General features: G+C 35.9%; 3 protein-coding genes across 4 annotated transcripts in view; 2 read left to right on the forward strand and 1 right to left on the reverse strand.

The window, feature by feature from the left end:
* LOC126371108 (circadian clock-controlled protein daywake-like) overlaps nt 1–16,272 on the reverse strand; it is a 208,192-nt gene that overhangs the window by 101,013 nt on the left and 90,907 nt on the right. The gene's annotated exons all lie outside the window — the stretch shown is intronic.
* LOC126371083 (trace amine-associated receptor 8c) lies at nt 788–10,012 on the forward strand. Its single transcript, XM_050016278.1, has 8 exons — nt 788–1,006; nt 1,222–1,347; nt 6,849–6,965; nt 8,078–8,217; nt 8,486–8,657; nt 8,953–9,081; nt 9,340–9,465; nt 9,545–10,012. Exons 1-8 carry the CDS (start codon nt 788–790, stop codon nt 10,010–10,012), a joined length of 1,497 nt encoding a protein of 498 aa, XP_049872235.1.
* On the forward strand, nt 10,061–11,112 carry LOC126371119 (uncharacterized). Its single transcript, XM_050016333.1, has one exon. The coding sequence runs from the start codon at nt 10,061–10,063 to the stop codon at nt 10,439–10,441; it is 381 nt and encodes a 126-aa protein (XP_049872290.1). The 3' UTR covers nt 10,442–11,112.

Raw genomic sequence — 16,272 nt, forward strand, 5'->3', positions numbered from 1 at the left:
AAGATTGATCGCGATTTTTTTTCCAGAACATTATTGTTCTTGTCATGTCGAACGTGTTTCCATTCCAAAAGTCATCCAAATGCCTTCAGCTATGCTCCACACTCGTATTGTTGCTTTTTTATTGGGTTATAAAGAAATTTCCGTAGGATAAACGAGGCTCATAAACTTCCTCGTGCTTATTCCGAATTTTTGAAATATGAAATACAAACCCAGGACGGACAAAACGATTTATCACACTAATCCCGTTTACCGAGAAAGTGAAATTGATTCAGTGTTCCATGGTTTAGGTATTTTTATGTATTCTAGACTTTTCCATTTCAATACAATAAGAATATTCTATGATCTTTTTAATATATCAGGATATACAAATGGAATTGAAAATAAATTTGTTATTAGTATTATAAAGCTTTTTTCAACAAACCAACTTCAAAAAGAGAAGAAAATTTATAAATAATGCTTGTTTATACCAGAATATAATTAACGTGTGACTTCACAACAGCCGAATTTAAATGAAAATTGTTTTGTTCCAGATTTTACGCGAGAAGATTCTGAAAGGGAAACGGTAACCGTTTGTTTACAAGTAATAAGATGGAAGCAATGAGATAACTGGCGGAAAATAGAATCTACGCTACGTAAATATAAACAATAATGAAATTTTCTGTGAAGTAGACGAGAGTGGTGTTAACCCTGAGCCAGTGATTGAAGGAACTATATATAGTGCTGCAAAGCTAATGATCTAAATGCCTTATTCAAGAGAAGAGTGCGCTGCTGTGTGCAGGCGCCGACTATGTTCGACTCGACTAAAGGCGCACTGCTTATAGCGCCACATCTGTCTAATAGCTCTTGCTGGCTCAACGGCAAAGGCTGGCCATCTACGTTCCCCGCCCCCGGAGATATCATTAAAGCATTCTTCATTTTCGCACTGTCTATGGCAATTGTCTTCTGCAATTTGGTGCTCATTTGCGTTCTCAATAACCGAAGATACACCAAGTACATTGACAATCAGGTAATTTCGTTTTTCTTTTATCATAAATATACTAGCCCATGTTGATATTTATTTAAAAAATTAAACAAATATCACAAAACCATCTTGATACTATAAATTTACTTCTAGATTTAAATGGCCTGAAGGATTTTGGATCGAGTTTTTATATTTTGGCTTTCAGCCAAATAGGTCGCCAGTATCATTGACCCTATTCTAAAAGTTATATTTATTTTCAGCCCAGGTACTTGCTCACGTCACTCGCACTGAACGACTTGTTTACGGGAATCTTGATAGCTCCAGTGGCGTTACTGCCTGCACTGTACAAGTGTTGGCCTTACGGAGAGATTTTCTGCCAGATTCAGGTAAGAAATTGATGTTTTCATTGATATGTTGAGGGTTGTGAATGGTTTTAATTTACGTGGGGCAGAAGATGCTACAATGAACATAATCATAATTCAGTTATAAAAGCGTGTCTGTAATCAAAAGAATGAGGGAGAGACTACTCACTTACGAAATTTCGGCCATATATTTATGAAGACAAATATACCGGGTGTTAGTGACATCGTAACGAATACTGAAAGGGATGATTCAGACCATGATTCTGAGTTAATATCTAGTGGAATTTTCCGTCGCAAAATTCATGAAATTTTGAGTTTTGTTTTTAATTATTTTCAATTCCATATTGTGCTTTTAGCTGCATAGAACCCAAATTTCAATAAAAAAAACAATAATGACAAATTATCGAAAATTTTCGATGTAATGGAGACAACAGCTGCTCGAACGGGTCAACGGCCACACGCACCGCGCCGCGCGCCCCGCTCCGCACGCCCCGCTCCGCGCGCCCCGCGCCGCACGCCGGCGGCGCGGCGGCGGCGCGGCCTACAAAGTAGGCACTACGAACCGATCCTATTTCTTTCTCTGTCTATCGTAAATTATAAATTTATTTTATTCTTATTCTTAAATGAACGGATAATCAACAGGCATAAAATTTATGGAATACACGTCAATTTTAAGCAGAAATCTAAAACAACCGACAGAATTAAGTTACCAGCGAGATACCTTTTTGATTCGACCGGGTTATTCATTCATTTACTCATAGGAATCAGGGCCATTATCTACCTAAAACAGTTGAAACAGTAAATAATTGTATTCTTTGTTGTCATTAGAATAACTAACAACCAACTAACACAACCACCACAGATTAGGTAATTAGTTACCTACTATGTCAACCATCCACCAACTTAGTATGTAAGTACCTACGCAAAACCTCGCTACACAAAAATCGAAAATAAATAAATAAATAAATCTTTTAGATCAATACCCATTACTGTTACAAAGCAAGACCTATCGGTACTATCGCTAGTATCGATCTAAATGTACTATCACTACTTTCGATAGTTTAGACAATTTTCAAGTTCAACAATTGATAATCTACCTATCGATAGTTCGGCAACTCCGCCGCGTAGGCAATGTCGGCATGTTCAAAGAAAAAAATTGTCCGAGTGGAGTGATCTTATTTTTCTTGTTACATGTTGGTACCGTACCGAGGTACTAAGTACTAAGTTATTCGTAGTTTTAAATCTCATTGTTAAATCATCAGTAAAGAACTAATTAAACCTATCCTGTTCTGTGTACAATATTCATGTAACGGCTACGTGCTTACATAAGTACCTAGTAGACGGGAGCAACGACTTAACGTACCTTCCGAAGCACGGATCATTTTACTTTCGGACAATCAGGTGATCAGCCGGTAACGTCCCAACCAAAGGCCTTATAAACAGATTTTTGTGATATGTCCCCACCGGAATACGAACCCGGACCCTCCGCATCCCATCGCTCAACCACTGGACCACATAGGCCAAGAAGGTTCTAAGACATAATTAAAGGATCCTGGGACGCAAGACCTCCGAGTTAGGGCTTGTTTGATCTGTCTTGATGCAACGCAACGCGCGCCAATAAAGTAGGCATTACGAACAGATACTAGGTATTTCTTTGAGTTGATAGGTATCAAGTGAAGTTTCCTGTCGCCAAATTCATAAAAAAAATAGTTTTTTTTCAGTCCCATATTGTGTTTTAAGCTGCATAGAACGCACATTTAAAATAAACAAATAAAAATTACTAATTATTAAATTTTATCAATGTCATCAATAATAATAATAACGTATCTACAACTTCAGCTATGCGCAGGTGAATAGCCGGCGCACGGGTCAAGGGCAACGCTCGCCAATAAAGTAGGCATACGAACAGATACTATTTCTTTCTCTGTCACTTGCACCATAAACATACTCTCTCTCTCTCTCTAGTCGTCGGCTCGACTCGGCCGCGGCCGGTGCGTCGTCGGCGCCCTTAGTCGGCGCCTTTGATGCTTTGCGCTAACGCCGCCGCCGCGCGCTTCCGCTCAGTCGAATACTAAGCTTGACCCGAATCGCGTGATGTTTTTCGAGGATATTTTTTTCGTGTTTGTGAGTGTTTGTTTCATTCTGTAAATGAGTAGTGTCGACTATGATGATAGATCATAGACCATTTACTGCGCAAAAGTATGGAAGATTGTTGATGTTTATTAAAGAGCAAGGTGTTGTGTTTGTGAGTGCGTGTGATACCTACCTACCGCGGAGGAAACGCGATGTTGCATACCTACGTGACGTGACATGTTCTAGGGTACCTACCTAGGTACTTCATCCGAAGGAATAACAATTAAGGTAAGGCAAGAGTAGAGTTTTTATTGTTAATAAGTTAGGAACGTTTTAATAAGTTAATAAGTTAGGAGCGCTTCTATGCTGTTCTGGGAGCAAATAAAAAACATAGAACACGTTCAGCTGCTTGTCTTCCCGGGCATAAAAACCGACAGAGGGATTGCGTTCTCTAACATGATGGACTAATGTTATGGGCGATAGGCTGATCCCTTATCACCATAACGTTCATCATATCCATCTTAGGACTTCGTATCAACAGTGGCTGCAAGTTGTCTTTGATTACTTGTGGCTCTGCCCACCCCATTTGGGATTACGGGCGTGAGTTTATGTATGTATGTATGTAGGAACGTTTTAATAACTGGTAGGTAGGTACCGTGCGTGAAAAATCGTGGCAGTAGGTGTTCTACTTCAACAAACAACATTTTTAAACGTTGAACCACTACTAAGCATCTAAATACAAGAGAATGAAAACTCCTACCTAGATATCAACATCGTATCTCACACGCGTAACGTAGCCGCGCGTAAGTTTAGCGTCTGTGTGGCGCGTTGTTCGACTTACATTGCGGCACAGTAAAAATTGAAAATCTTAATTAAACATTTGCGACAAGAAAAACACCCACCATCGTTTTTAGTACAATAAAATAGGCGTTCCATTTTTTTTTTCGTTACGATGTCACTAACACCCTGTAGAATATTGACTCGTATGTCGATCAATCATGACTTCTTCCGGTGAGCAAACGAACGAAAGAACTCATAATAACGATAGATCTGAGCAACAAATAAATCTTCGGTTATGATGGCTGAAACCGCAAGGGGCATTGACATGGTAGGAAAAATCAGAAATAAAACAAATATATCACAGACATAACTAGTTTCTGAAATGAAATGAAAATACAAACAATTCAAAAATGAAATGTTTACTTTTAATACGAATAGGAGTAAAACAAAACACACGTGTTGCTTTGGATATTTTGCATAACCTACACAAAATACCTTTAAGCGCCAAAACACGGTAACAAAACGAGGGGTCGTGAAAATAGCAAAATTAATTTCCCATCAAAATTTCAACGAGAGTTCTTTAATCCAGTTAGAAGCTAGGCGGTGTCTCTGCAGAACTTTATTTAAACAAGAGATGAAGAGAAAATGAGCAAAGTTGCTTCTCAAGGAAAAAAGTTCTCGATTGAGGAGAGGAAGTTAAAAGGTAATCGGATACTACGGATAAGTTACATGAAGAAGTTGACAATTTCCGTGAATCACGTTTTACTAAGTAACGTTATTCTATGTTTTTACTCAGAGAGTAAACATAAAAAATTTAGAAGGAAGAGCGAGGGATCTCCCATGATAAATGTTGTAAAATTAATATTGCATCACGGTTGTTGTTTAGGAAAAATCGACGTAGTATTGAAATTTTGTGAAAGGCAGTATTTGAATGGGTATTGTTGGTTGTTCGTCGAGGCGCCGTAGTGCAAACAATAAAATCACTGAAAGTTGTGTGGTAAAGCAGCATAATGCGGTATAGGCTAATGGTTTACAGTGACCGAGCACAAACTCTTGGTAAAGTTTTGGCTTTGTAACTTATGCTATCCGCCCTGCGACCCACTGCCTCGTAATTGCTCGCTTTTAGAAAATTCCTGCTTGTTCTTAATGCACCCGAAATTATGAAGGACAGATTCCTTTATAAAATTGAAGCTACCGGTATTTTATTAAGTAAAATATTTTAACCATGTTAACACATGGTTCGACTCGCACAGCAAATGCTTAAGAATGAAATAGAATTCATGCGGATTACTGAAATGATGAATGAAAACCCTCATCACGTATTTTTAACAACTGCTGCAAAAATGAAAGTGAAACTGGACGACATGATTTAGATTATGTGGCTCGTGCCGGTCCACGTGCAAAAGATGATGATAATAATCAGTTGACTCGCCCTATGATAATTCACTTTACGAAGAAATCTAAACGTGACGAATTCTTCAGAGCTACTATAATGACGTTGAACATCAATGATATCAACATTGAAGGGCCATCGCAAAACATCTATGCCAACGAACGGTAAAATTATCACCCTTTTCTTGATTATTAATCTTGATAATGAATGACTTAGGATATCGACTCGTTAATTAAAAACTGTCATTTGGTAGTTTACCCAGAATTTTGTAGCCAATTTCTTACTGGTAAATACAATTTAAAAAAAATGAACATTCAATATTAGAAGTTTAAATAATAATCTTAACAATTTGCGTTTAGTCTTTAATCACATGAAATTGAGCTTGATGTCTTAATCATGAATGTTGGCTAACTGATCATTCAATTATCCCACAAATAAATGGATACTTAAGTACTACACACACACTTACTCGTACACTTTATATAGAATGTTTAAATTTACATAAGGAATTCTATTAATGCCCAGGAAGCTGATATTAATGATGCCAACTGTCTGAAGGTATCTATTTGAAATATCTGTACTGTTTTTGGTATATATAGGTCTCCATAGCTCGATAATCCCACAAGATTTCTGATGTTCCAAGCGCTCTTGAAAAGCAGGAGACTTAAATTTAAATATTTTGGAAGACAATATCAAAACATCAGAATATCTTTGTCAGTCTGGTAAACAGGACATCTAAATGAAGGTAGTTGCAGTTGTATAAACAGAACAACCAAACTTCGAATACTTCGGTGTAATTATGGACGAAAAGCTCACATTTTATGCCCACGTTGCTAAAACTTCAGATAGAGTACGAAGACTAATTTATATCATGCTTTGCCTGAGGGCAGCTGCTCCCAAGAAACTTCTCTTTACAGTACTTTGTAAATCTATAATAACGTGTTTTATATCAGTTTGTGGCGGATCATCGAATTCTGAACTACTTACTTTATCTAGAAAGAGCCCAACGCTCAATATTAAAAATTATACTTAAGAAGCGATTCCTGTTCCCCACTGACTTGTGTGGTTGAGGTTGTGAGGAACGTGAAGTTTTAAGTGTATTGAAAAAATGGTATTTAATATCTTTCTTCCTTTGTTTTACCTAGTTTCACATAAATGTCAATTAAAAATAAAAATATTTTTTTCGAACGCCTCATCCGACAATATATTCGTTCGAAATATTACCCCAATGTACTGTTCGAACTTTAAAGTTTTTCTTAAATACTATTATTTGTTGCAGGCATTGTTGAGAGGAGCTGTGAGTCAACAAAGTGCAGTCATATTAGTCTGCATGGCGATCGATAGATATCTCTATTTGTTACATCCGAATACTTATCATAAACACTCTAGTAAAAAGGTAAATATTAATTTCACTCACTTGCACTCACATAAATCATGATTAGGTAGAGTATACAAGAAAAACCCTCTAACCACGAGACCATGGAGGCTGTTAAATGTAAAATGGGCTAGTAATAATAATAATCACATTTAGATTAAATTGTCTTAGGGGCCTCTACGTGTTGGCATCATCGGTCCCACGCATGCCTTTCAAAACCCCGGGTCTTATAGGGATCCCGAGATATGTAAATGTAAAACACAATAATAAACTTTATCTACAAATACGTCTAATTTGAAATACAGAATGTTTTTATCAATATTTTGGAAAATTACAGCCAATTATTTTAGCAGGCATCATAATGTTTTTTAAATATCATCCTCCGATATCTGTATGTACTTTAATTAAAGTTCGTTTTTATTTAAAGCTATTTTCAATTCAGATCCGAGGTTGCGTTATTCAAAGACGGCTTTTCCCTTAGTAACACCTTTCTCACTGCAAAATCTCTCCTTTGAGCCGCTTAAGAAGTTCCAGATTCAAATCTAACTTAGACATAAAAGCAAGCTTTGTACATTTTCGAAATGAAGTGTAAACTTAGACAACTTTTAAAAGATAAGTTTCAAGGGTTTAGTCTAAAAGTCACGTAACTTGTTTCATCAGAAAGCGACATCAATACGTACAATCGATGTTTTAATTATTCCATGTTACATAGAAGTAGATCTTTAGATTTTGAATGCTGTTTGACTGTGGGTTAAATACTTAAACATCTGACAACTAAGTAAGACTTACAATCAAGGTTTCTAATTAAATCAATGCAAACAAAAGTCAATTATTTAATTATGCTACTCGTACTATTCATTCGATTTCTACTTGATAATCAAGTATAATGCTCAGAGTATAAATTATCATGTTTACTTGACCGGGAAGTCCTCAGCGCTCCCCATTTGTACTGCCAAATAGCTAATTCTATCTGAGTCACATATATAAATCACGTGAAAAAATAAACATTTTTGCCATGTCCATAAGTAAGAATATCATGAGGGTGCCATTTGCTTTTGGTTATGGGATACTTTACGGTCCTGAGGGCTTTGTTTAATTTTCCTTATACATTAACCTTATTTTTTTTCTTTCAGGGCTGCGTTTTAGTCATAAGCATAACTTGGATACTGTCAGTATCCTTATTTGCTATAATGGTGCTACCGCGTTCTGGATATTACTTCAATTCTACAGGGCTGATGGCTTGTGATGTATTCCACAGTCGTGTTGCCTTCAGGTACATTGAACAGTATTATTTGTTTCTTTAAAAATCCTTTCAATCCGGTTTTTTATAAAGCCGTATTGAAGAGTTGAATGATTGATTATAAAGACGGGATTGTCGATTCTAAGCTCCTTTTTTCCTGGCGCTTGTATTTTTTATTTTTTAAATAAGTACAAAACCTCTTTCTATGATCATCATTCAGAGAAGTACCTAAGCACAAAAATATACCGAACATTTCTTGTCGCCTACCTAGCAGTTTATACGGGTTTTTTCTTTTCCCCAGGATTCTCGCTTGTTGTGCGTACTATTTTCCAACGACGATGGCGTTGATGTATTGTTACGGGTCAGGATTCCATGTCAGCAAAACCAGGAACAAATTTGATCAGGACCCGCCGAGGTCCAACGGTGTCCCTGTTCCGTGTACAAAAGTTACTCACTCAAATCACGAAGCCGTGGTAAATATAAAAAACAAATATTATTATTTTTGACTGAAATATCGAAGCAATGTTCCGCAATAACAATAAAAAGTATAACGTTCATCTTTATCCAATATTCACGAAAACCAAGATTGGAAGCATTTACTATGCTCAATTTGTTTGTTATGAACGAACAAAATGTTATTTTAACGACCTTTTAAACTCCATTATTTCCATGAAGTAAAAATGCATAAAAAATGTGGGTCTCTTCCAAAACCAAAAATGCTTGTTATTCTTACAACATTTCTGAAATTTTTCCACACACCTTTCACAGATTCAAGCTCCAGTAAGGCCTCATAGTGTGAGTACATCACGTACGATGGCCGCAATGTCTTTAGGGTTCATTGTTATGGTAACACCAGCTACTATTCAAGAAGTTGTCGCAGCTTGCACTGGTTGCAAGGTAAAATATCAATGTATTTAACACTGCTATCTTTTATAAGGCGAAGAAAATCCTGTAATCCACTCTAGACACTGAATAAAATCTTGCACCTTTTTCCAACATCTGCGCGCTGTTTGTCTCTTTATTTTATTTGTCCCAAGCCTTTCCATTACTTTCTAATACGTTAAATAACAAATTCCAATTTCTTTTTTTTTTAACGGAAATGTTAGTTATTTTCGGCTTTCTATTGTCGGATTGTACTAAAAAGTCTTTTTGCAGGTCCCCCCATCAATAGATTTCATTGTGACGTGGTTGGCACTCAGCAATAGTTTTTGGAATCCATTTCTTTACTGGCTCTTAAACAGTCACTTTCGAAGAATCAGCAACGATATACTTCAATATTATGTAAGAATTTGAGTATTTATTCTACTGCATAAAATCCTGCGCGAATATAAAAAGTGCTGACTTTATTCGTTTTTCACAGATTTGCTGTCGAAGAACTAAATCATTCCACAGTTACGAAAAGCCAACAGGTTGCTGTGGTTCGCCGGCCACATCTGACGGTTTACATTCTAAAGGCGAATTTGAAGGACTTGGAGAAAAATATTGGGGGGAAATTTTAGAAAGAACAGTATCGTCAACATCGTTACATGCTCTACAGAAATCATGTCATAGGGATCATCCTTACTCAGGATCGTTTAAAGGATGTCGCAATCCTAATTGTAAACAAGATCCCAGATATTTTGAAGGATATGGACCAACTGACTATCGACATCTTGATAGATCCGCCTTTCAAGTTGAATCGTGTTCACGACAGTGTAGATTGAAAAATTCTGACTTTTGTTTATTTAGGCCAACCCCTAGTCTTGAGTGTGGTCGGTCTCGGTCTAATTTAAGCTTGGATGAGGGCAATTTCAATAAGACTTGTAACGGGAGGCACCCAGAGTTGTGAGAATTGCGAAACTGCCCGGTCTTCGGGCATAGAAGCAATAGCATAGGCATGTATCCAGGAATGGAACATTTTAACTCAAATTTAAAATGGAAATTCGATGAAACGCCAGGCGTAGACGACGAATTGCAAAATCTAGAACACAATCTCGATAGGATAAGAAGTCTTAGCCACGAAAGAAACTTTAACGGTTACGGTGTGAAAGAAAATGATAATTTGTTGGAAGTTGAAGTGAACGATGTCGTCGAAGACGATTCAGATGAGACTAAAGACTACAACGGTAGTAGTGCTCGTGAAAGTTGTGAAGATAAAAGTGAATACGTTTCTACACATAAGTTTTCTCGACATTCGTCCCTGTCAAACAGAGAGCTGGATGTGATTAAAGAGAGCTCTAGGAGTTCGAGTGATACAGAAGTGACGTTGACGCGATGACTTCCGAAGGTGACATTTGATAAATCAGTGAATGTTGTTCATTTAGAATTATCTCCTGAGCAAAGACATCGTTGTGCGCAAAAGTGCAAAAGACACCCTTAGATGTTTATGCAAATAAAATAGTTATGCATTAGATTTAAGTATTATGTGGACCACTAGATTCGGGTCTAATTTGTAAGGTATTGTCATATGAACAGATAACGTAAGACAGAATGTGAAAAAAGTGAGAGAGGTGTGTTAATAATATAGAATAAATAATTTTTGTGCCCTCTATCATCCGTTTAGGGAGATAGACGTTTTTGATTGTGTATTTTCTCAATAAATAAGCAAATGACGTAATGTACTGCGACGGTAGCTCTATTCGTGTATAGAAGATTTTGTATTTTTTGTAATAGTTGTATGAATATATAATGTGTACTGGGCCTTATTTTAGCTGAATTTGATTTTTTCGATATCACTACTACTTAGAAATAAAGTGGAATTATGTGTATAAAGATTTGATAGGATTGAATCTACCTATCTTTTTGTTAAGCTCTTTAATTAAATGTTTATGATTGTACCTAATAGAAAAAAAACTAATCAATTCAGTACCTACCTAACTTGTGTAAAATTTCTTTCCTACTTGTATAAACTATAAAATAAGACTGTTTCATGGAAACTTCTCTAATGATATTCAGAATCGCACAATACTTTCTTCTATATTAACATAACAGATAATTGTTGATGTCTACCTGGATGTTAAACCGACGGAGAGGATAAATAAATCGTTTCTAAATGTATTCGTTTTATTTATTGTCATTGGTATGAGGCCCTTTAAAGTTGAGTAAGCGGAAGGTAGGAAAACCAGGATTAATATGAGACACAATGGGCCCGGGATGACACGTGTAAACAAAACTGGAAACCGAAATTTGAAGAGTATTATCCGGGATAAGGAAGTAAGTTTGACCAGATATATTGCAAATTTAGGTCGTTGAAAATAAAATGATTCATAGTTTGTTATGCAAATAACATACTTTACATATTCTACACATCAATAATGTTAAAAAGAGTAATAAATATTGTGGTTGAAGGCCTGAACCACAAGGAACACATTGTCAATCATTGTGTTATATACACAAAGAATAAAGACAAGACATATTGTATGAACCCTACCTAAAGTTTGATAAAAGCATGAAGAAAAACTTCTGATATGACAAACTAAAAAGTAGGCAAAAAGTTGATCAGTGCCATATACTTAGGGCTTTTGCGCTTACTTACATCTAGATGTACAGTTCTGACGATGGCGTCTCAGCGAGATAGCTCTTAGTATCCAATAAACCTAAACACAATATTTATTACGAAAAGAAAACACAATTTCTTAGCAATTTGACATCTATAAATGGATAACTCTGGTAATTTACATGAATACTGAAGAAAGAAGACATGAAAGTCTCTTTGGTTTGCTATTCAGTAGATATTATTCAGAATCGAAATATCATTGCATACTTATGTATTATAGATATTTTTACCATTCGGGTATTTCTCGACGTAGTCTTTTTTATAGATTCGATATAGCGTATTCTAATATCCAATCATGAATGACAAAACCGGAACTTGTCAAATCTTCAGGTTAGGTAAGTGGACCCCGTGTAAAACGGGATAATACTATGGCGATGATGATGATGATGATGTATAACATTAGTTTTAAAGTATGGCTAGCACCCTGTGCTGAAGTTTCTTTTTTGCAGCTGCTATTCCACGGCTGCACAGCTTATGATGAGCTCAGTAGTTTTAGGCGAACGAGACGTTAAAAATTGACGATTCAAAATGTTGTTAACTAATGAATAAAGATATTTTTAATTGAAAATCATACTGATAATATTATATTTTTACGGATTTATTACAATCCGCACAAAATCTGCAATAATCATTAAATATAGTATCTACTAGTTAGTTTTTTTTCTAAGAAGAATCATAATAATCCTAGGAAGATTATGAATAGCAGCTAAAGTCTAGCTTACTGAAGAAAGAAACCAATATAAGCGTAATTACTATCAGTATGATTTTGTTATACTATTACTATCAATTTATTACAGTTAAGACATTGTAATTCTTTCCTGCCTTACCACGATGCTCCATCATAGAAGTAAATTAAACAGGTGTAGATTATCTAAAAATACGAACTTAAAAGCAATTTAGTCAAGCCTCCTAGTGAAATGAAACCAAGCTCGTAAAACCGCTTCACCGCCACCGCAGGCTTGGTTGCATCATAAAAGTGCAATCCTAGACCAGAGACTCATAGATACCCGGTTTATGACAGATTTTTATGAACAGACCCAACATTTTACGGTTCAAAGTGGGCATAAACGACAATAAAGTGGTAATATTAGGGTTTACTTCCAGCTTTTCTTAAGGAACTATGTCATCGGTTTCGCCAGACGACCATTAGGTACGAAATAAACATACATTCTGGGTCATCATTTTGTCTTCAAACGTGGCTTGTAATGGATTTACGTGTGATGTATTAAGTAGGTACTCGTTAGGAAACCGACTCAGATTCTCAGCCAAAAAAATCCTTTTGATCACGCCTATACGTATAATTCCCTACCAGGACATTAAAAAGGACACCGGCTTACGTTACACTATTATATGTTGTAAGTATTTCAAAAGCCCCTTTAACTCTCCTCCGTTTGAGACACAAATCATATCAAACCCTAAAAAGACAGCTTAGCAATAGCGTATTTTACGACCACAATAAACAGAAACAATATAATTTACGACATTAATTTTCCTTGGTGTAAACAAAATGTTATCTACGCTTTCATTTCTTGTTTTACGTTAATTGATTCAAAACGGATGGGCCGTATCATAATAGTATTAAAATTTCTGGTCCACTTAACCTCTACAAGTCCATAAGGCCTCAAATCGTTCGCTTTCACATATGAACCCTTTCCTAAACCTTTTAGCCATTCTACACTTTACAAGGGAAAGGTTCCCAACAAAAGATTTTGCGACATTTAAGCACATTAGTGGTGGAAATATAGAAATATGGCTACGAGACAGGAATAAATTTACTTCGAATAAAACGTATCTCCGCTTGGGTATATTCGTAGCAACTTGACTACGGGGCGTAGCTGCTACTACAAATATAATAATGTAGCGTAGCTTTCTCGCTAAAGTATCCAGTGACATACATACAACTACTTCGCAGATCTACCTTCAAAAACATTAAAAAAATTGAAATAATTTTATGTACTTACCTACTTTCAAACATAGTTCTGAACAATAGAATACAATAGAAATAGAAACCCAAGAAACCATAATCAAATCTTATAATTTCTCGTCTTTACTTTAACAAAAATACTTGTAAGCTTAATCTGTGTATATTTATAACCAGACAGACATCAATCTTCAGATTGTTACTCGGCTTAAGGTTCTGAACAAAAGAGGGTGTTAAAGTAAATGAAATCGCTTTGTTTTCAGTGGAAAATGGATGAAAGCAAGGTTTTTTATTGCAGTCACTGGATTATGTACAAGGAGACTATATTGAAAATGACTTCAAATTAAAATAAGAAATAAGTGCTTAAATTTACGCCTTTCTTCTTAGAATAAGCTAGTACGTTGTCAAATAATATTCTAAATAAAGGTAACCTAATAATATGTCTCTTAAGATTTATGACTGTCTTTTAAACTCATTTTTAAAGTACCTAATGAAATGTTTTCTAAAGTATCATAAAAGTATGCAGGTAGGTATTCTGATATTATACACAATAAATGATAACGATCTTTACACTAACAACAAAACCCTGTACAGACCCTCTGTAATTTATTTGCCTTCTCCTCCAAACTAAAACAATGAATCATTCATAAATGTCACAAGTTTAATGAGAATATCGGCAAGAATTGAGTCGGTAATATCGTTGTGCGTAAGCGGTGCCTTCGAAGGACCGTCTTATTAGAAACCGTTTGCATTCAGAGGCGGTTGGAAGCTGTACGTGGTAATGCCTTTTGTGTCTCGACTATGAAAATGCGGGTCAAAGCAATCCCTTTATTCAGCTTTAGAATTTCGTGATTTTTCGGCGAAGGGACTATTCACGCGTTTATCGCATTTTAAAGATTACGTGAGACGATATAAAATGATTTTTTATTTAAATGGATGTCAATTTTATCTGGTAGCTGACGACGTGGTTTGAGGTATACAATAGATGTACCCGACATGTTTAAGCTGATCTTTTTACAACCCCAATTGGGATATGGGAGTGGGATTAAATATAGTCGTGAGCCTATGATAATGTGTTTTTAGGCTAGTTTCACATCAATCGGCATGGTTCACGCCGATCAATTTTAGCTCCTATTATTACTGAATCACGTCTTTATGATTATCAGGTCATAAAGCTAATAAAAAATATATATAGAGTTGTAAACGCTACATTGTTTAGGACTTTTATCAAGACATTTGTTTTACGACGTACTAAAATGGATACTAAAATCGGACTTTTCAAAGCCAAATAAGGTACTTAGGATTGGAATAAGAGCTAGAATCTGAGGTATGCACTTTCATAAATAAACGCATATAACCCCAATGATGTTATTTCATGTACTCTGATCCTATCTGCCTATAAAACTAGGCAATAAAACTGTTTTTACATAACTTTTGCGTATTTTTTCTGCCGAGAACATTCCTGGAAACGGTACATCACTGATATTATATATATATATATATATATATATATATCTTCTATACTATAATAAATCTATAGAGAGGTCAATTCTGTACATTAAATATATTTTCAAAATAACTATCAGGGGGTGATTAGTGATCGATACTGATGCCAAAAATGCAATCAGTAAAATTTTTGTCTGTCTGTCTGTCTGTCTGTCTGTCTGTCTGTATGTTTCTTATAGAAACAAAAACTACTGGACGGATTTTAATGAAACTTGGTACAATTATTCTTCATACTCCTGGGCAGGTAATAGTATACTTTTCATCACGCTACAATCAATAGGAGCAGAGTAGTGAAGGGAAATTTTGGGAAAACGGGAGAAGTTACTCTATTTTTTAAGCTTCCGTCGCGTGAGCAGCCTTAATGGTTAAAGTTACATAGAAATCATGTATGACGGAAATATCTTCTAAATATGTAATCTAAATATATAAAAGGAGAAACTGACTGACTGACATATCAAAGCACAGCCTAAACGGCTAAACGTAGGCACTTGAAATTTGGAAGAGACGTAGCTTAGGTACCGTAGAGGTGCACTAAGAAAGGAATTCCCGGAAATTCCACGGGAACGGGAATTAGCGGGAAAATCCTTTTGTATGAAAAATCTAAAACACTCAAATTAGACGTTTGAAATTTGGCATGCAGGTACCTTAGGTACCGTAGAGGTGCACTAAGAAAGAACTTCTCGAAATTCCCACGGGAACGGGAATTAGCGGGAAAATTCTTTTGTATGGAAAATCTAAACCACTCAAGTTAGACGTTTGAAATTTGGCATGCAGGTACCTTAGGTACCGTAGAGGTGCACTAAGAAAGGAATTCCCGAAATTCCCACGGGAACGGGAATTAGCGGGAAAATCCTTTTGTATGAAAAATCTAAAACACTCAAATTAGACGTTTGAAATTTGGCATGCAGCTACCTTAGGTACCTTAGAGGTGCACTAAGAAAAGAATTCTCGAAATTCCCACGGGAACGGGAATTAGCGGGAAAATCCTTTTGTATGAAAAATCTAAACCACTCAAGTTAGACGTTTGAAATTTGACATGCAGGTACCTTAGTAAACTTAAAGCTTAGTTGCAACAAGATATTGCAAAATTCCTACGGGAACGGGTGTTAGCGGGAAAAAACATTTG

The sequence above is a fragment of the Pectinophora gossypiella genome, chromosome 12 (assembly GCF_024362695.1).
Source record: "Pectinophora gossypiella chromosome 12, ilPecGoss1.1, whole genome shotgun sequence".
Lineage (NCBI taxonomy): Eukaryota > Metazoa > Arthropoda > Insecta > Lepidoptera > Gelechiidae > Pectinophora > Pectinophora gossypiella.